This window comes from Sparus aurata, chromosome 8, assembly GCF_900880675.1.
Source record: "Sparus aurata chromosome 8, fSpaAur1.1, whole genome shotgun sequence".
Classification (NCBI taxonomy): Eukaryota; Metazoa; Chordata; class Actinopteri; order Spariformes; family Sparidae; genus Sparus; species Sparus aurata.
Window position 1 is genome coordinate 23023120 of NC_044194.1, and position 22000 is coordinate 23045119.

The 22000-nt window shown below is 41.1% G+C and overlaps 1 protein-coding gene across 8 annotated transcripts in view; it reads left to right on the forward strand.

Moving 5' to 3' along the window:
- The first annotated feature begins 721 nt into the window (after window positions 1-721).
- Window positions 722-22000, forward strand: part of LOC115586524 (suppressor of tumorigenicity 7 protein homolog) — a 61598-nt gene continuing 40319 nt past the window's right edge. For 2 of the 8 annotated variants that reach the window (XM_030425650.1, XM_030425653.1), the window contains exons 1-4: window positions 722-1053; window positions 15960-16038; window positions 16660-16739; window positions 18311-18346. In XM_030425650.1, the coding sequence (XP_030281510.1) occupies window positions 16679-16739; window positions 18311-18346 (97 nt within the window). In that variant the 5' untranslated portion in view covers window positions 722-1053; window positions 15960-16038; window positions 16660-16678. The remainder of the gene's footprint in view (window positions 1054-15959; window positions 16039-16659; window positions 16740-18310; window positions 18347-22000) is intronic. The other 6 variants (XM_030425651.1, XM_030425655.1, XM_030425654.1 and 3 more) reach the window with 6 other exon arrangements.

Genomic DNA, 22000 nt, shown 5'->3' on the forward strand with positions numbered 1-22000 from the left:
AAGATCAATGAAATCCCCATATGTTAGATCTGTTTTTGTAGGTAAGAATATAAACTGCAGACCTAGGGTTTTATTGAAGCTTTTAAGGGCATCAAAGTACCATAGCTCTCAAAATGTAAAGATGGCATTAGTTTTTGTGTCATAAATCAAGCTTAAGAAAAACTTCATCAGATTTTAGAAATACTCTGTTACTAATATACTACTTGCACTCTTTAGCCCTTGGTTGTACAGTACTGCTCTGTGATTGATTAAAAGTCAGCCAAATAACCTTTAATTTAGTCTATTTTTTAAAATTGAGATATTAGGCAGAGATACAAATTGCATTTGACTTGAGTAAAGAGCCATCCATGGTGTGGTTAAGAAAAATAACTGAGATGTGAAGATGTTGCTGCAATTCCTTCATTTGCCTGTCTGAAGTCTCCATAAAACTCCAGGGAGACTAAAACATTGAAAAATGTGGCAGCACTTGTTTTTCTGATTTATCATTGTGGTTTACATAAAGGGGTCCACCAATTTGTTCCATGGGTGATTTCCCTGTTCTATTCTTTGTTTGGGTACCTGTGTGACATGACATTTAAACAGGAGAAAAACTTAGAAATAAAAATGTGATGCGCTTAGGTGCTCAGAATAGCAGCGCATGCGCAGAGGAATGACGTTTGGCAATAGAGTTGTCCACTCGCTGATGTTGAGAAACGCTCATCTCTGCCGGTGTGTTAAGCGTGTATTCATGAAAGAATGCGTGAATTCACTTTTTTCATGTCTAAAAATGACTATCATATTTTATGATCCATTCTGAGCGGGTGTTTGTTCAACTTGCCTAAAGAGATACAGGTAAATCAGTGACAGCGACATCTGCCGGCGGCAGGAGCTAACTGTCCAGGTTAGCGAGTCGGTGGCTAGCTGGTAACTGTTAGCAGACGTTAGCCGCAGTTTGCAGACACGTCTACACACCGTCCGCTGCTGCTGGATACTAGACACATGTTGGACTGCTGGTGGAAGAAATGGTCGCTGCGAGTGAGGACTTAACTTGCTTCCTCGCATTCACAAATTGAGGTGAGCTCTAACACATGTCGCTTTAACGATTCCCCCCGACGCTGCCATTCACAGTGCCTCCACTTTTAAAAAAGTTTGTGTGTTTTGCAAATGTTAGCCAGTTAGCTGTTAGCTAGCAGGATGAGTGGCTAACGCTTAGCAAGGGTTTAAATGGAAATGCTCATGTTTGGAAACGTGCGTGGTCACTGTTAAGTACATAGAAGAGCATGAATTGAATATTCCTTGCTGTGATGTTATCAGATTTCCTTGCCAAGCACTTTGAGCACACTCAAGAGACCCGAGCGTTGTATTGTTTTTAATGGTCTCCATCATGAGTCCATGCAATATCTCTTATCTGGTCCTCCAGAGTTTACAGTGTCAACCGTGTCCTGGTGTTATTACTGCATGCTGCCTGTTTGCCAAGTTCTCTCTCTTCTGACATGAGGGGAAACCCTCTCTGTTGGGGATGCATTTAAAGCAAGCCTTACGTTTGTGACTTTAAAAGAAATGTAAGCACTAACTCATGTCAAGTTTACCAGTGCTTGTTAGCCTTGTGGACCTCAAGAGTTTACCTCTGCTGGGCATTCAGTGTCCGCTCAGCGGTCGAGTTGGCATTATCTGTCTCCCTGCTCTCACAGCAGCCAGTGATGAGTCTCCAGTGACTGTGTGCTGAGCGGCAGATGGAAGAATGTGCTCTTTCAGAAAGCCAGCTGGCTCCAACTAGAGAGGGCAGGAGAGCCTTCAGGCAATCATAGGCTGGTTGAGGAGTCTTAATAGCAATGTATGTGTTGGAACCGAACAGTCCTAACCAGAGGCAGGAGCAGGTTTATGTGTCAGATTTAATGTTGCCGACTCTCACCTTGGCACTTCTTGCACATAGGTGTTGATGCACAGTCAGTGTGTATGCTACCATTGCGTTTTCAACTTGCAGTCTGACAAACCTCCAGACGTCCTACTTAAAGCATTGAAGATGATTTTGATGATTTTGATTTTTTCAAGTGTTTATTAGAAGTCGCTCTAAACCCTGATAAATATTGTTGCTGAGTTCTTGAGCTATGATTATTATTGACTAACCTATAACAACATGCATCATTAGTGTCAACAGCCATTTCCTGGTAATAGACAAGTTTGTGAGGGGGAAAAAACAGCATTTCCTAGTGGAAAATATGTGTTGTCCCTGGAGTCGTAATAATAACCTCTATTTTTGCTTTTGCTTGATTATGGCTAAAATTATCTTTAGTTTAAACTTTGGATAATGGCCCAAGATGAAATAGTTTTTGTTGTGCACATTATTAAGGTGCACCCAATGGCACAGTTTGATTACATTTTTTAACGCCTTATGTCTCACTTCCTCTGTCTCCTCCCATGAGCTACCACGGTAAAACATAACCAGAGCAAACACTGTGGATTAGGGATTATAGGACCGGTGACAGGTTAACTTCAACGATGACGTCAATCTGGGTACTTAAGGGGAACGTAGAGTTGGACTAGGAACCCCGCTACATTTTCATGAGGCTTGTAAGGTTTCTCTGGTTCGCATTCAAGGAATTTGTAGGGCCTGTGCAAAATGTAGTTGATTAAATTCCTGCCTTACACTAACAAAATAATCTTCAGAAAATATGTTAATAGGCTAAAATGTGTCTTCACATCCAGTTGCTGTTTGTCAAAAAAGCCTTTTTTTTTCATCTGAACCCGCTGAATATCAGGCACACCAGTGCGACCAATGACAATATGCAATTGCACTGCACAGATTTTTTTTGGTGCATTGTCAACCAAAATCGCACCCAGGAGCCCTGACGGGACTATAACATTTTGTTGCGCAACCTGTCTTGTAGCCTGATTGGTGAGCCAAAAAATAAACTATGGTCACCTGAAACACAGGCTAGAAAGTTTTTGAGCTAGTCATGTGAAATAGAGCTTCAAACAACAATTAAAACTGCAAGCAGTGTTGAACGGGCCCTCGCAGTCGGCGCGCGTCGGGTTGTGGCGTTGTCGGACTGCGCTCTCACCTGTTACAAGCATGTCATGACGGGGAGAAAACAAGCAGTGAACGTCATGTCAATCGGATGATGTTTGTCTGACTTCCTGTGTCCAGTGGGTGGCGCGATGGATAAGACACAGTATTGATGCACAGATCTATTCATGGCGACTCCCTCTTGATTCCTAAAAAATTTGGCCGAGATAGGAAATAGTTTGAAGAAGTTATTAGGACTTGATGCTTCATGACGAAGGATTTTTATGGCGGGCATTGCCACGGCCAGAAGGTATGACGTAGGACAAAGATTTTCCTAGCATGTCTTTGGCATGGTCCGAGGAGTATACTGACTGACTGTGAAGGTTGTGCTGTCCAATCTGTAGGAGAAAGAAGTGAAAGCATGATGTACAGCAATATTTCATAATGGCAGCCAAATTGAAAATGGCCGACTTTGAATGAATGTGTAGATGTATTCAGGGCAAGACTGTCTACAATTATGAGGAATTTTGTGGAGATGGGGCACTGTAAGTTATAAGGACTTGATGCTTGACAGCAAAGGAAAAAAAATGGCGTCCACTGTCACGCCCACCAGGTATGACAGCTGAATGATTTCCATAACTTTTGTTCTTCAAGGCATGAAGATGATACTGAGTGAATGTGAAGACTGTGGTGTATAAGCTCTAAGACAAGATAGTTTTCAAAGTAGGCATGAATTTGTCAAAAACGCCACCACACAACAAAATGGCTGACTTCCTGTTGGACTGAGAGTATGGGTCCAAATGGGTTTTTTGTGCGTCTGGTCATGATGAATGTGCGTACTAAATTTCGTCTGTGTGTGTGCAAGTAGGAGGCGGGGCATCGCAATAGGGGGCGCTACAGAGCCCACAGGTCACGACCACGCCCCATGACAACACAGATCTTTTCAGGGAGACTCCTTCTGCATGCCTGAGAGATTTGGCCGAGATAGAAAATGGTAAGAAGGAGTTGTCAGGACTTGATGCTTTACGGCGAGGGAATGAATTGACTGCTCCACTGCGGCCAGCAGGTATGACGTAGGATAAAGATTTCCATAACTTTTCATCTTCAGGGTCAGAGGATGATACTGAGTAATTGTGAAGTCACTGGTGTTACGTTTGTAGGAGGAGATAATTTAAGTACGAAGATTGGCAATATTTCAAAATGGCGGCCAAAATCAAAATGGCGGACTAAATATTGATGCGTGGATTTATTCGGGGAGACAGCCTCTACATTTATGAGCAGTTTGGTACGGATAGGAAATTGTATGTTGAAGTTATAAATCCTTGATGCTTGACGGCGAGGGGAAAAAATGGTTTCCACCGTCCCACCCACTAAAGTATGACGCAGCTGAAAGATTTTAATAACTTTTGTTCTTCAAGGCATGAAGATGATAACTGAGTTAATGTGAAGACTGTGGTGTTTAAGCTCTAGGACAAGATCGTTTTCAAAGTAGGCATGAATTGGACAAAAATGCCGCCACACATCAAAATGGCTGACTTCCTGTTGGACTGAGAGTATGGGCCCCCAGACTTTTTTGTGCGTCTGCTCATGATGAATCTGCGTACCGAATTTCGTTCGTCTACGTGCATGTGGAAGGCAGGGAAGAACATTAGGGGGCGCTACAGAGCCCGCAGATCACGACCACGCCGAGTGATAATGCAGGATCATAATTTTCGCCGGATGTGACGTATATTCCAAATTTGGTGAGTTTTTGGGTATGTTCAGGCATCCAAAACTGCAGTCAAACTTGGAGAAAAAAAATGATTTCCTTCCAATTACAATAGGGACCTCACAGGTCTACCTGCTCAGGCCCTAATTATTTGCTCCATTAGATGATTAGTGTGGGTCTATAAAATGTCATGAAATGGTGATGGGTTTTCCCAAATCCCAAGATTGCATCATCGTAACAAATCCTCTTTGTCCACAAATCCAGAATTGCCAGATTCTGTGCAAAATATAGCAATGAAAGCTAAGCAGGATGTCGAAGTTCAGCCAATCTCACATAATGATGTATTTTAGCTGGTAGAGTTTTTCTCCATGGGTCAGAAGCTTGTGAGTCAGAATGTAAATTTTGACACTACGTGAAACAACAGCAGATTTTCATATTAAAATGAACACTTTTGCACTGCTGGTATGCAAAATTATGCACCTCTAAACTGTGTAACGTGTATGTAGATAAGGATGGACAAATGCACATTACTAGATGTTCCGAATTACTTCTATGCTGCCACTACATTTAAGCAAAATAGTTTTTGACGGTGGTTATGTTAAGCTCCAGCATGGCCTCCCTTTTCACATTTGACTAATGACATGCAGGCATCACTCTATGCTGCAAATATTACTTCAGCTAGCTTCATAGTGGGATACTCCTGTACACTCATTGATCTCACCCATCTTAAACTCAAGAGTAACAACTTGCAATGATATCATGCTTTCACTTCCTCTTCCTCACTAACACCGTTAAATTCCCCTTTTCTCCTTTACCTTGACAAAGGCGATCTGAACTCTGGGATTCCCCCTCTGAATTATCAGCACTGTATTTCATTAGCTTCCTTCACTCAACTTGCCTCCTCTAATTTTGATTTGGATCGTAGTTTCTTGGCTTTCTCAATAATGACTTGCCTGGTCTTGTTGCAGGCAAACACCTGTGCACCTATAGCAATAGCTTGAGTAACAGCAGGATTGAGACAGATCCCCCTTGGGTCATAAAGCAAGACTCGTGTCCCTACTTAGAACATGTTGTGTGCCTTCTTTGTGTTATGTGCCATAATGAAGCTACAGCACCAGCAGCTTATGAGTTATTGAGTAACCTACCAAACAGTTTGACAGATGATAATCTTTCACACAAAAGTTTTGACCTGGATGAATCTGTCGTCAGTCTGACTGGGTCGGCTTGCATAACCTGAACTGGATCTGTGACCAGCCTCAGTTTGATATGAAAGGATAAGAACACATTTAGGATGATGATTCTCATATATGCAGTCACTTCCCAATAGGGGTGGGAATCTCTTGGCACCTCACAATTCGATTCGATTCAGTTCTGAGGTCAACAATACGATTCTCTCAATGCAGCTCGATGCAACAATTTATTTGTGTACATTTCCATGCATGATTTAAGATAATAATAATAATATTTTATTAAAGAAAAGGCTTTTCTTTGTCACAAATAGATATGACTTTCTATGAACACAGAATCGTCCTGTTACAGGCAATGAGCATATCCCTGAGAGAAAAACAGTATACTGTAACCTATATAAGAATAAAAAAAGCTTTCAGTGCAATGATCAATGCAGCTTGCATTTCAACACATTGTGGACCTATGTATCAGCTCTCATACTAAAACATAGCTAGTTACCTACCCTCTTTCATCAAGATGTCCAAAACTTCTGTTTTAGTTTTACTGCAGACCTTCAGTATAGCTGTGTCAGTGAAGTAATGCCAAGATGGTATTTTGTATCTTGGCTCTAGAGTGAACACCATTGTCCGAAAACCCACATTCTCCACAACTGAATACGGCCTTAAATCCAATGCAACAAAATTTGCAAGGGATTTGGTAAACCGCTTCGCTCTCTCAGAGTTCTGTTGAAGCTGTGCCACCGCCTGCTTGATCGTTCCCTGGCTGGCATCGGCCACAGGTCACTGCTTCTCTCCCAACTCTTGGTGGTATCGCGCAAGGTGGTTTCCCAAATTAGTTGTGTTGCTTAGGTATTTAAGTTGAGTTCCACACACCTTACAAACTGTGTAGGTCTTGTCAATTCTCCCCTTGACTTCATGGAACTCAAAATGCTGCCATACAGTAGCTTTCAAAGAAGTTGGTGCTGGTCTTAGAGGCTTGGTGCTAGCCATTGCAGCCATTTTGTCGCCGCTCAAATATAAACAATGTGCATCGCACATGTGTATTCGATGCGCATGCGTGTACAGCAGAGAATCAGCAGCCGCTTTCTGTAGCGCTCTTCAGCAGGCGAACTGAGTGTTGCAGTGGGCAAACTAATTTCAGTTTTAAAATTCTGATTATTAACTTATCTGCATGGAGACATAATCATTCTAGAGAGAATCACGATGCATCGAAGAACTGGAATTTTTTCCCACCCCTACTTCTCAACTCTCTCTACCATAATGTGAGCTGATGCATTAATAAGATCAGTTCACCTACTCAACAAATGAATAAATCATGTCAGGTCTGAGGACTTTGCCTTCACTGTCATGCTAAATTTCCTGTGTAAATATTGCAGCAGTCAGTTCATGAGCTAATTTGTTTTACAGCTTTGTTTCACAGAGGATTTATGAGTGTTTGTGAAAAGACAAGTTAGCATGTGGTTGAAAATCATTTTTTCAAAATGCATCGTATCTTGTTGCTGCATTTTGTGGTGTGTCTGTATGTGCGTCAAATCTGTTTGCTCTTTTACTCTGATAAGCTATTAGCCAACCGAAAACCGATGTTTACCGCTGATGTTTCAGTCAGTTAAATATGCTTCTACTCAGTTTGATATTATCTATATGGCTAGTCAATTATGGCAATAAGAGATTATACCTCTGCAGAATTGCTGTTAACTGTCATTGTTAAAGTGTTGAAGCACAACCCTCCTCAGATGAGTATGCACATGTGTAGCATATCCATCCTCTGTTTTCACTCCTCCAAATCAAGGGTCTAAGGAACAGATGATGTCGAATGCATTGCAGATTCCAAAATTGTGATTTGTTATATCAGGCTATATAAAACAAATACAGCATGATAATGTAGTATTCCAACAAATCTTGTTCTTCAGATGCAAGTAAAACGGACCCCAACAGATGTCACTTATCATCAATCAAGATACATTTTTTGAGTAAAAAAATTTAAATTGTGATGCAAAAATATCATGACTAATTTACAGTTGTCAAAACAATTGCAAAATAATTGTTTTACCATATGCTGCAGCCCTAAGCCATATGGAGGACTTTACAGCGTGGATGAATGGTGCATCACCTTTTTTTTATTTGCAAAATGGTGTGACATGCATATTGTCATGTAGTTTTAGCAGAGATGAGTTATGATAGCAGTGCATTTTTGATTGCACCATCAAACAAAAATTGTTACACAAGTCTTATGCAGTACTACGTGCTGTATTCAGAGTGTTTTCAGCTATCATGTGTGTCTGAGACTGTTCCAGTTTCCCTTTAAACATTCCATGTGACTTCTAGACACAGCGATGCATTCATTATTTTTTGTGCCCTTTTGATTCCTATTACTAATTGTTTGGGCCTCATAAAATATTACTTCAGTCACTACTCTGATAAAGGTGACTGCATTTTGCTGTGTGTGCTTTAAATGTTTGAAAAAAATACCATCATACACTATCATCAAGCAATGGATTTGCCGATCAAGATATAGATTTGCTTCAACAATACATCCACATCCTGTATGATGACAGTGCAGAGTTTGTTTTGCATTAGTGATCATCCATCAAGCAAATTCTCACACCAGCATTTGCATCTCTTTTTAGTCACTTGACAATCACAATGAATGGAGGTTGAGTTTAACTGAGCTCGGTTGCTGAAAATAAATTGTCTTGGATGCTGGAATAAGCATTATAATTTGATGCTCAGCCACAGGACTTAAAAGGTTAGAGCATATTGTGAGATTTACGGACCATTGTGTAATTGCATATCGGCTGCTAGTAGCCCTCAGTGACCATCGGAGCCGTGCTGTAATCGAAGAAATGGCATATGATTTGTCTTTCTGTTTTTCTGGAGAATGCTGGCAGGCTCTGCATTTAAGACAACTGATGATAACTTGTATCTGGGTTCAGACAGATCTTCAGGGCATTTTTTACCAGGCTTTATATTCCCTAGAGAATTAATTCATGTTTCAGAAATAAAATCTCTTTGAAGACTGGATATTTTTCCTACTGACATGTTACTGTAAAAAGATTCCAACATTGTCAGCCTTGGATGTGGCAGTGAAGCTCTGTACTGTAAACAAGATCATTCCACAGCTCTGGAAACAAGGAATGTTCTTTGAAAATACACAAATAACCCTGGAAAAGGCACACAATTTTTGTAGTAAGACATCACACTGAACACTGACCTAAATCCAATCCAAAAAGGTGAAGTTGAATGTGATCAGTCTGGGATTTAATACATTTAATTGAAAGAAACCCCCTGAGTTAGCCCAGTGATGTGATGCACAGAGACACAGCACACATTCACCACACAGCCAGATCAGACTGGTAGGGAACCTTTATTTAGAACCTATGCACTGCTTTGGTAACTTGATCTCAGCCCAGAAATGTTTGCCCTACCTTTGAGAGGGCAGCCTGCCCTGCCCTGCCCTGCCCTGCCTGGAAAAAAGTCCACAATCAAGGTCTGTTTTTTATCCATGTTTCTGTCTGCATTCAATCAGCTGTACCCCTAGAGAACATCCATACCAGAAAGCCTGGATCACCCTTTAGACTTTTGCACCTTGAAGCATCTAGTGTGGTAATTCAAGGAAAACACTCTAAAGCCCTCACAGCTGGCTCTTTAATATCTGTCCGCCATGCCAGTGAGAGGGCACTGGCCAAGTGAGGGAAAGGTCACGGCTACTACACAGGTATCCCTGACTGTACGAAGCATCAAAGATACTCAGATGTACAGTGATCAGGTAAAAGCCACTATCCAATATGGATTCCCTTCATTTAATCTAAAATAATCAGAGGTCGGTTAAGGAGAAGCTTGGATAAGGAGAAGCTTAGAGACGCAGAAACAGAGTTTTAAAACCATGTAAAAAGTTGAGATGTGGGCTGTGCAAAGGTGACAGCAGCAAGTTGTGTCATCTGAATTGTGTTGTTTTGTGGGTACTTACCCCATCCGTTCAACTGGAACTGCAGGTAGTCCCAAATGCAAAGAAGTTTTGGAAATAGGGTTTACTCGGGACAGATTTGAGAAAACTATTATTTGCTTACTTATACTTTTATTTTTTGTTGTTTGTTATTGAAGTGTGGAATATTTATTTGTGGTGAATATTACTTTAACTCGCCCAACACTATCCTGCAAAAAGCTGCCAGGATTGAATCAAGCTGTTGTAGAAGAATAATTTGAAATTTCAATGAAAGTTGTCAGGGCATTTAACCAATGATTTGTTGATCTTTACAAATCCATATCCTATATAACAAAGGCATCACCATGAGTGCTGAAAAAAAGTCTAATTGTGACCTTATCAAAAGTGAAATCCAATAGTTTACCAACAGCATACAAGTTACATTTTACAGCCGTTGGTTGTTGTGGCTATTTCTTGCACCATTTTTTAATTTACTATGTGACTTTTGGCAAAGAAAGTGACCTGTTAATGCTGTTCTGATACAGAATGCAATTTTGCAGGAAGACTGGCTAAATAATGAAAGCATTAACTTTTAGTTCCAACCAAACACTGACAACTTCAGGTGCTCACCCCAGTAACAAAATGGAAAATAAACTCTGCACACTGATTGGTTACAGGCCAGAGAGATTAGTTAATCAGACAAGGCTAACAGCCACAGTCGGGTGGTTGTTATTTCCCCACCCTCTGTTCCTCATTGTGGCTCCCTACTTTGCATACTGAGACAGTTTGATGAATGACACATGAAATGGCTTGTATTTAAACACGCAAGATTATCCAGATTTGACTGCATGCTCATATTTGAATCTATTCAAACTGTATGATAAAATTAACAAGAATCTGCATGATATTGTACACAGTCTGCTTGTATCATTCATCAGACATGTTCAGTTACATTTCATGACAATTAAGGACAAATATAATTTTATAGCATTAGCTTACATCTTGACTTGAAGTTGTATTTTCTGCCTGGTAGCTGGTGGTTTAAACTTCAAACTTAGACTCCTAGTTACCATTTGCAATATCGGAAAGTCTTCTGTATAAATCTGCAACTGTAATTGAATAGTTGTCAATTATTAGTGGCCAACTATTTTGCTGATATATGTTTTAAGGAAAAAGAAAATTCAAGATGGCATTGTATCAGAAAGTATCTTACTGGGTAGCAAAGTGTCTTTCTGACTTCTTTCAATTTCCATGATGTGTTGCAATAGGGAGACTGCAAAGCATCAAAAACCATAGTTATGGAAGTGGAACTGGTTGGAAGCAGCAGGGAAACACTGGTTGTACTAGACTCTCAGGTGTAAACAGGCACAAGGACAGTCTTCATTGAGTTAATTGGGGCTTGTTGTCAGAGGCTGTTAAATATGGTGCTTGGTGAAAATGCCAGTGTGTTCAACTCTGCTGCAGTTTGGTCCTTTTGTAACAGGTTGACTTCAGGCATGCAATGTCAAAAGGAAACAAGAAAAAAACAAAGAAAAAAACCCCAAAACAAGCTTTGGCTGTGCCGATGGATGAAAGCTATTGCTAATAAACCAGGAGGAAGAGGACTTAGAATAGAAGAGATGGTATTTTGGCTTTTGGGCTGCAAAGTTAATCGAAATATTATCGAAAACGAAATATGGCCAAGTGCAATATCCAAACCACAGAAGCTACAATTTTGTGTGACAAGCCGATGTTATTATGAAGCACTGTAATACCGAGTACAGCAGGGATGCTGTTTCTTAATTAGGTGGCGCACAGAATGGCTTGGGTACTGCCCCTAAAGCTTAAATGGTAGCCTATACGAAAACCCTGGTTACAATTATTTTCACTTTGTGAACCATATTTGTCAAAATAATCACTATAATTTTTTTTCCTGCCGCCCAAACTAGTTCCCTAAACTAGTAGACAGAATGGATTACTCTTGGGTTGCTCAACGTTTAGTGTAGATTTTTAGTATACTACCTCCTAAACTTGAGCTCAGCTTGTCTGGATCATTCAGAGAACTTCTGCCAAAGGAGCTGCTGAAGAGGAAGTGACGGCCCACTGCGCTTGTCTCCTATCAAGTATTTTCTTTGTGCATTAACTTCAGTGGAGTCCTGTCGTTGAAGACAGTTATTGTTGGTGAAGGAAATACTGTTCAGGCCTCGGCATACACTAATGCAATTTTGTTGCTGTAAAAGACATTTTTTCATCAAGCAAAAGAATGTCTTTTTATCAGGCCAGTAGACTGTAATTCATTTGATTTCAGTGGTTGTCCATCCATCAGTGGACTAATAATAGCAGCTCTGTGTGGCTGGAGACACACAGTTCCTCATTTTGACCAGCTGGTGTCAGCAGTGGCAGTCACAGCGCTCCTGACCCAGTTAGCTGAATGATGCCGCTACGTTTGAATTGTGACCCAGTGGAGGTAATCAAAGCCTTACCGACCTTCCTTTTGTGGGAGACTCTGGTTCCTCTGAAAGAGAAACAGAGGGGGATGATTGTTTGGATTTCAAAAGACTGCCAAATCCTGCTGTTGTCTACATGGTGGATGTGTTGGGCACAATCCATTTTCCACACCAGCTGGCTTTGAGTGCTGTAAATTCATTCTCATCAGATCAGGAAATGACCACCAGTTAAATGCCAAATTGGACCACTAGCACATATGCCTCAGGCTGGGTGGTTTGTCGACTCTTAACAGATAAACTGATGGGAAAAGCTGCCATGATTCTGAGATCCTGGCCTTCTCCTGAAATCAGGTGGTGCAAGACACAATGGCCTGAGGACAAAAGGGCTTTTCTTCCCTGATGCTTTGAATATGTTGGCATATGCATATACTCAATTGTTATCTTTTCCTTGGAATATGATGCCAAACAGTGCTCAGTCTCTGTAACATGGGTCAAGGATAGGATGACATGAAGCCAGCAAATTTAGCAAATTTCTAAGAGCAAATTTCAGTGTTGCATATAGGGCTGAGCAGCATGGCCTATAATATCACAATAATGGTGCCAGTTATTTGGTCGTGAACTTGAGCTCCAACAGGGTTCAAACCCAGAGTAAACCTCAAGTTTGCTCAAGGTAGTGGTGCCTTCTAAAATGTACCCGCCCCTACTTCTGAGTTATCAAACAAGATAAAACTTCAAAACAACCTTGTGTTTGAACAGATATCGGCCGTGAGCTAACGTTAGCCAGCAATGACACACAAGGAGAAAGTTTGTGTCTGTGTTTTTAAATTCAGGTGGATGCTCGCTATTTGACCAGGGACTCTTGATTCTTCCCCTCCAATTTCCATAATATCTTTCCGTGAGGTAAAGTACTTTTCCCATACAGCTCCAGTCAGCATTCAGTATTATACTAACATGAAATAAACTCTGACAACAGAGGTCTCCCCTACAGATTGCTGCTGCTGCAGTCAGGGTGATGAATAGGAGAGAAGAAAAATCCACTTTTGTATTATGTTCAAAATGAATCTTTGAGCTCAGTAAATGGCTCTGGATTCAAGCAGAAGCCGATGTACCTGTTTACTCCTCAGATCCGGCCTAGCCTCTGACACTCTAGTTGGCTTTGAGCAGCTGAGCGGTGGCTCCTCCCAACAAAACACTTAGCAAATGCCTGAAATTAAAAAAAATGAAGAAATATATTTTGACCAAATACGTTGATCAATATTGAAACTTTTTTTGAAGGGATGACTTTTGATGCATTTATATATTAAAACAAGCGTAACAGTCTGGCTAGTTCTACCTAGTATCATATCATGATAACAAAATAAAATTATCACATTTCCCAGCACTAATTAGTTTAGCTCTTTATGATTTTCTGCTTTTATGTCTCGTCTCTTCTCATTATTTACACACTTTGACCAACATCAATTCTTGTGGAGTGTCCCAGTTTGGCCTTCGCTAAGTGACTGTCCCTCTCCTTCTTCCTCCTTCACTTTTATCCCTCTCCTCATTTTTTCCTCCTGCCGAAGGATGGCCACACTCCTCTCACGCTTATTTTCAGTTTCCTAGCAACCAGGAGGAGATGCTTTTTCGGGGTGGTACTTTGTGATGGAAGCGGGGGCGGGGTGAGGTGTGCATTGTTCAGGAATAAATGGCTCATGAATGCAGTTCCACTGGAGAGAGGCCTTGAGGAGCACTGTTTTAAGTAAAGCATTCATTGAACGACAGCATTGTTCCATTACTCATTGTCTGACTCAATTAACAGACCCATTCACCTGGGCTTCACTGCTGTTAAGGCAATAGGTTTGCATCCTAATTATCAGTGTGGCAGCAAGAGCAAGGCCCGGTGCCAGAGTGTGTAACCATAGGCCATGTGTGACTCAAACACACTTAGACTGAAGAGAGAGAGGCTGAAGTTGACAGTGAAGAGCTCTGCACTCTGTTCTGTCTCTAGAAAAGATGCTTTCTGTGTTCAACACTCTGTAGCTATTCATGACAGACCTTTTGTCTGTTTTATGAAATTGAGCAAATATACATAGAATTTTAGGTTACAGTGATGTAGATTATGTGATTCCTCCGTCAAAAAAATATCTGAAATGTACAGTGGTCTTGCATATTCCCACCTCTGAATGCTCTGAATCTGGAAGCACACTCTGTACTGCCAGATGTCCAATTAGTTTATTCAGTTAGGCAATTAGCTTAGATCTGAATAAGACTTCTGTCAAACTGTGATGCTGTGTGGGTGCTTGTTCAGCCTTAAAATGTATTAATTAAAGTGATTTGAGCACAGGTTGTTACTGCATGTGCACAGGTTGTTATTGCATGTGTTTTCTCATTGATGCGTGTTTGACAGAAGCTGGCTTGAAAGGCAGTGTAGCGACAATACAAACGTAGAGTAATACCCTTTTGGTGTGTTATTTGGTTGATTTATGAAGTTGCTTATCATAAGTATTTTCCAGGACAGACCATTGTGTTTTCAGTGATTAAAACGACAACCACTGGCAGATCACTGATTGTGTCAGTGATTAATGTTAAAGTGATAGATCAGCCCAGAATGAAAAATGCATAGTTTCCCTCATACCTGTAGTGCTGTTTATCCACAGATATATGCTACTCGGCTTGTCTTGCTCAATATCCTAAAAATATACATTTGAAAAACTCAACAGCAATGTCTCTTTCCAGAAATCATGTCCAGTTATTCAAGGTCATGGGAGCCCCAACTATCTCCCTGAGGCTGTGTTTATGACTTAATAATAGTCAACAGTTAATTATTTTTTTTTTTTGCCAGGATAATGTTTGTAATTTCCTTTTTTTTCATCTGCCTCTTAGGGCTTCTGTAGGATTTGGAGTTTCATGTCGGAACATTATTCCTCACGCATCACCAAGCAAAAAGAGAAGCCATCATTTTTTCATAGACAAGAGGCTAGCTAGCAAATTTGCCAATGTTACAGCTCAGCCAAGGAGGAAGCCATTAATTACATCTCACACTGCACAAGTACAAGCCTCTGGTCGATGAGCATGTTTCCTTCTTCGTTGTGGTAAACCTGGCAAATTTAGTTTAGTAGAAAGAACAAGATCTGTGGATTATTTTAAGGTACCAGGTCATGATTTCTGAAAAGCGTCAATACTGTTGATTTTTTGTTTTAAACTTTGATCTGGAAATATAAGAACCACAAGCAGAGTGCCATCTAGTTCAATTTATATCTGAGAAGAAAGAAGGCAGACATCTCTATGGCGGATATCTTCTTAACTCTAACTCACACCCAAGTAACTTTGTAGCCCAAAATGCAGCTTGTTTGTTGTTTGGTTCAAGTGACCTCTGCAACCAGAGATTCTTTGCGAGGGATTACAACCTTGAACATAACTGTACAATCCTGAGTGATTTTCTAATCCTCATAAGTCCAACAGAGTGAGATGTTTGGTCTGTAGCTGATCACATCATGTGAATTTCAGGAGATTCTCCAAGTGAATCTTGAATTGAAATCAATAATTTAAGATTATAAATTTAAGATTTTTGGACTAGGACCTTAAATTTTTGGATCAAGTAACTTGTGAAAAATATAGTGTGTCAGATTGATTAGGCCATGGCTGTTATTTTAATGTGTCGGATACATATTTAATCAAATGTAAGATCGGGGGATTGGGGCCAAAACTATATTTATTGTATAAATATTTTGTAATACAACCATTTTTGCAGTGTAGCAGGAGTAGAGAAGTGGTGTCTTGCCTGTGCCTGAAGGACAAAGACGTGGGGAGAAGAGGAGGAGGGCGACTGGGTATGAGACACAAAAGAACAGAGGCCTCCATCAGTACACACTCCTCTATTCAGCAGCTGGGCTAATCCACATGCTAGCTAGCTTCAACCCATTCACAGTGGGGGGACACAAGGACGTCTGGCTGACCTCCCATGTATTTAGGTTAGCAGGCTATTATAAAGACTCACCACTGTACCCATTCAGATGCTCAAAGCAGGCCCAGCCTGCACCAGTATGGCACAGTTACTTGGTAATGTGTGCACTTTACTACATTTAAAGGCTCCATACTTCAGACTTCATTAAAGTTTTACAGTATGCATCAATAATGAGACATCACTTGCTGCATTCTCACTTCAGGGTATCCATGCATCCTGAAAAAAGGCAGAAAAACTTGAATCATTTAGACTTAGAGCTCAGATGTCCTAAATACAGTGCCCTCGCAACATACCATGATTTGTGTACAGTAGTAGAGCTGCAAAGATTTGGCGATTCAAGATTAGAAGATTAATCTGCAGCTGTTTTCATAATTGACAAATTAAACTTTTTAAGCAAAATTCAACATCAACTTCCAGTTGACGTCTGTAAACTTGCTCACTCTGAGCTTAGTGCAATACAACTTGTACTAAAAGCTTTAATTTACAGGTCATATACGCTTGATGGAATGAACTCCTGGGTTTTGTTCTCTGACACCTGCAGATACAGAATGGAGAATGGATGGTTGAGTAAGTGGTCACAAATTCTTTAATTCTATATTCACACTTTGTGTGAAAACATTCAAATACCCTATAGTACATTAGCTATATTTTGCTTATTCACAAGGTATTCAAATATAGGTCCCAGGTTGCAGTCTGGGACCTATGTTTTGTATATCAATATCATTTAAATCACCTCACATTTTCAAAGGTTTGCTAAGATATTTGCATTTGATCTCAGTCTATTATAGAGCAAGATGAGATATATGATACATGTGATTTAATGTAAATCTATATTTTTACTTAGTATTTTTGCAGGTTTGATTGATGATATTGTGATTACAACAGAACATTTGTTGCGTGGTTTCCTGATGGCCAGGTGTGTGTGTTTGGTTAACAGCAGTTAAACATACAGCGGTCTCCAGTGCTCTGCTTCATACTCATTTCAATTTGTCGAACCGACAGACTGCAGCCCCCTGCCCCCCTCATCACTCCTCGCGCGTGTGTGTCCCGCTGTATCTCAGTTTCTTTTTAGCTCCGAAGTAGACAAACCATTTTGATTGGCCTGCTTCCCTCTCTTTTTTCTGCCCCAGCTGCCTTCCTCCTCCCCCTCTGTATCTCTAAACTGCACCCCCTCTTCTCCATCTTGTTCTCCCTCCTTCTCTTTTTCTTTCATTCCCTCTCTTTTGTCACCTTTGCTTTCACCTCCTCCTTCCTTTCCTTATCGTAGCTCCTCTCCTTCTTGTCCTCTTCCTTCCTTTGTTTAATCCGGCCCTGCCATCTCTCCTTTTCTACTCTCTTGCACTCCCTCTTTTCTCCATCTTCCCCTCCCTTTTTCTGCTGTTCCTCCTTGTCTCTTTCCCCTTCTCCCTCCTTGCCTCCCTCCCTCTCTCTCTCCATCTGCCAGCAGTAGTCAGTCAGTCTTTTTACAGGCCCCCCCCCGTTGTGACATCACTTGCTGTTTGCATAGCTATTGTCTTACAGCGGCTGCAGCGGCTCTTCACCAGATTTTTAGTTTTTCACTCCCCCCTTCTCTCCTCTCCCCGGGAAAGCCTCTCTCTCTCTCTCTCTCTCTCTCTCTCTCTCTCTCTCTCTCTCTCTCTCTCTCCCCCCCCTCTCCCTCTCCGTTAGTAAATCCTACAGTGGAATGAGAAGTGAGAGAGTGTCGGAGAGGAGAGGATGAGAAGCAGGACACAGACTGCAGAAAGAGGAGAGATGCAATAGCTAGCCGCGTCTCTGTTGCTGGATTTGACCACAGTTTGCCTTGGCCGTGAAGGATTTCTGCTTGTTTTTTTTTTCTATTTACTGATTCAATCTTCCCCAAGCCCCCCCGTGTTTTTTTTGCGACCGGACTGTGTGTTTGTGGAGGAGGGCTTTTTAAAGCAGCGACGGATAGTGGAGCTGGGGCATCTGGCCGTCTGGGAGGCAGCGACGGCCGGCTGGCTGCATTGTGTTGCTTTGATGACCCCCGCTGTGTAGCTGCCTGCTCATCAACCTCCCCTCTCTCTCTCCCTCTCTATCACCCTCCCCTTTCTCTCTCCTCTCTTTCCTCCTTCTCCTCCTCCTCCTCCTCCTCCTCCTCCTCCTCCTCTCCATCACAGCTCCCGGCCCAGCCATGTTCGGCACAGAGTCCTCATGTAAGTACCACCAACATCCTCCCGCCTCCTCTGTTTGTCTATGTTTATGAATCTTTTTTTTATGTTTATGTCTGTGTTTTATCAGAGGGAGAGGAGGAAAAGGAAATGGCTAGGTTTCCTCTGCTCCTGCATCCCTCCTCTCCTGTCCTCTCTTCTTCCTGTTTTGCCTCCATGGTTGCTGGTAGCAGATTGCATGGGGAGAAATCTGGGATCTACCATTTTAGCGCGGAGGGTCGGCACTACAAGCTAGCTGGTCACGCTGAGCTCACCGCCTGCCTTGCATTATCTCAGTTAGACTCACTGTGTGTCTATATGTGAACACCGCCTCTCTGTATGTATTCCAGACCTCTTAAGTGTAACGGCTCGCCGGTTGAATGCAGTTTCAGCGTGTCTTGGCGCATGTTTGCGTGTGTGTGATTGAGCATGTCAGAAGATGGATGCTTTTGCTGGAGTTGCATCGTTTCCACAAGCCTCCTCTGTCTTGTTTCTCCAGCTCAGTCAGATTCCAGAGCAGGGTATTCCCAGCCATAGATGCTACTGAAGCTAACGTAGCATACGGCTGTTGTGTACTTTTGTGTGCACGTGTGTCTTTGGGCACTGTGCTGCACCTCACCTCCCTCAGAAGAGTTGTAGTGTTGATCTGTTGGTGGGCCAATGTCTCCAGGCAAATCCTTTTCCCCCCCCCTCACCCCACCCTCTCAAGAAAACCTTTCACCATGATCAATACCATGATGCCTCACTCCACTACCTGCTCAATACGTCAAGGAAGTCTGAGCTGATCTAATTGAATCTGTCATGGCTGCACAGTCAGAGCCGAAAGTAACTTATTTTTTGACATCGGATCAGAGCTAGCATGCACACCGGCAGAAGCACACTCTGTGGTGTGTTAGCATCCTGGCTGTTCCGGTGATGGAAAGCTGTCATGCACCACTTCTCCTCTGAGCAGTAATCTTTGTTTATGTAATGCACAGCTGAGTGGATGACACTGTGGAGTATTCTGGAAGTACAGCCTGGTGCAGATCACATTGTTATATTTCACCACTGAGGTTGTCATGCCCTTGTTCGCAATTCTGAATTCTTGCCAAAATTTGAGGTCATTTGAGGGTCAAACTCAATGCACTCACCAAGTTGGTTTGACAATAGCATGTCCTCAGTTTTCAGCTTGTTGGGTCTGAGGGAATTGTATTGTGTTTCAGGTTTATTCAAGTTTCTTTATTAATCAAAGTAAAGTATTAATGACCGTAGGTGTGTAGGTTGAGCTCTCCAGAATGTAAGTTCATGCAAGTTTGCTCAGATATTTCTGTTTTGTCTGACACTTCATTTTGTTTAGAATAGATGGTTCAATACAGAAGGTTTCACCTTGATGTCGCCCTTACAACAGCAACAGTCACTTATGGTTAGACAAATGGCAATTGATTTGCATTTTGGAAATATGTGAACTCTGCAAGCGTTTTTTTTTTTCTCACTTTCAGCTGTAACTGTTACAACATCTTCCCAAAACTCAAGCTGTCATTTTCGTTCATAACAAAAGTGTTATTAATTAGATATTAACGCATCAAACATGCCTTTTTAGATGAATGACATGTATACACTTTGAAATAATAAAAATTGTATGCAAGCTAGTAAGTGATGCAGGGGTTTTCTACCCAGAAATGATTTTAAGCAAACATCTTGATTGGTTCTATTAATGAAGGTAGAATAGGATAATAAAATGAATGGAAGATAGATATAAGAAGAAATGCTCAGCATAAACACTCATTAAATCATGGGATTCTGTTCCTAAAGCAATTAAAGAGATCCAACAAACTTAAAGTGGAGTGTTTAATTTTCACTTTTCACACATATTCAAACCCTCACAACTAGTTGGTGCTGCCACAAACCAATCCTGCCCCATGCCTTTTTGATGTAGGGCTTTTTCACACAGCTTTGTGCAAATTCATATCCGAGCTTTATGAGATTTCAGATACAGACAAAATGGGTCAAAAATGTCATACCCCTTAAAACTGTTTAGGTTTACATAATAAACTCACCAGTGTTTGTTGAAACAACTATTTGTTGGAGGCCCATTTATAGGCTATTTCATGAGAAATTGCTTTGCTAGGAAACGGCTTGGGTCCAGGTTTATTTCCAAGCAGCAAACAGTTTATTCGCAAACTTGGCAAAAGGAAATAAATTTGGAAACACTGAGAAAGTTGTTAGTATGAGACAGTGAAGTTTTCTCCTGAAATGGAGCCAAGGATAAAGATAAGTCTTGAAAGTGAAACATTTATATTGTACGAGCTCCTGATTTCCTGCAATCATCTAGCTAGTATGTGAGACTTTTACCATTTTAAGATGAACTATTCCATTGCGATGATCCAGATCAGTCAAGCTAGTCATATAGTCACCTTGCTTTGTCATGGACTCTACCACATCAGACACTGTTTTATTGAGAAAGCCACTACTCAGATTTGTATAGTCAATAAACTAACTTTTTTTTACCCCGATCCTGATCCAAGTCCTTTGATATTTAGTAAATGCCGATACCGAGTCCCTATCCGATACTTAGCCTGAACTAATATTTTCCTGGATAATACAGCTGCATTAAGAAAAAAAGTACCTGCATCCAAGCTGTTCCTTAATAGTTTTTTTTTTATTTTGTTGAAACAAACTATATACTTTCATATGGCTCTTACTTATTCTGCATATGCTATTGCAACATTGGCCTCCCACCTTGCTTGCGTTAGCAGGTGAGTCTATGATGCTGCGCTGTGACAGAAGACCCTCGTGTACAGCCAGCTGAAGTGTATGTGAGACGCAGCCCACGTTTGGTACCTCCATTTTGTACCAAATGTGTAATATTAAATGCAGCTCCTTTGTTACCCCTCGTGAAACGGTCGTACTGCAGATGTTGCATGTTCCCGCTGGACTGCTTTTGATTTCTAATTTAAGTTATTTCCACACTGCAGGCATTTTATCCACAGGTTTGCCAGAGTAACGTTACATGCGCATCTGAGTTCTGCCACAAATTGTGCTCTGATGTAAAAAAAAAATTTAAAATCGGCATTGAGTCCACGTTCAAAATTGACGATCCCTGATCAGGGGAAAAATGCCCATATCGGCCCCCTATCCCGATCCTCCAGATCGAATTGGGACATCCAAACAGCCAAAATGTAAAGGCTTTTAAATATTTGCTTATATCATAATGTCTTAAAATAAGCCATAACCACATTTGTTTCGATGCATTAGCATAATTACTGTGAATGGTACATTGCCAGACTGTCACTGGAGGAAAAAAAGGCAGCCTCTATCAACCTCTTTGGTGCATTTGACATTGTGGGTCAGTGTTCAGGTTTGGTGGGAAACGTGCCGAATTACTTTCTGGCAACAAACAGGGTCCACTCTGTTCCCTGTTTCTCATAATGGCAGATGGTAGAGAGAGTGGGAAGCAAAGAAAATCACTTCCAACATGTTTATCCTCTCCACTACAGTAAAAAACTAAACAATGCAAATCCCATTAATTTAGTCTCATTATATCTCCTATATATTTTACAATACACATAAGATAGTTTGATCTAAACTTCAGGAACAATAACCCAAACATGTCTGCTGATTAGAGTCAAACAACAGACCCCTGCCTGTTTTTACCATTAAAACACAATGAAACAATTGTAA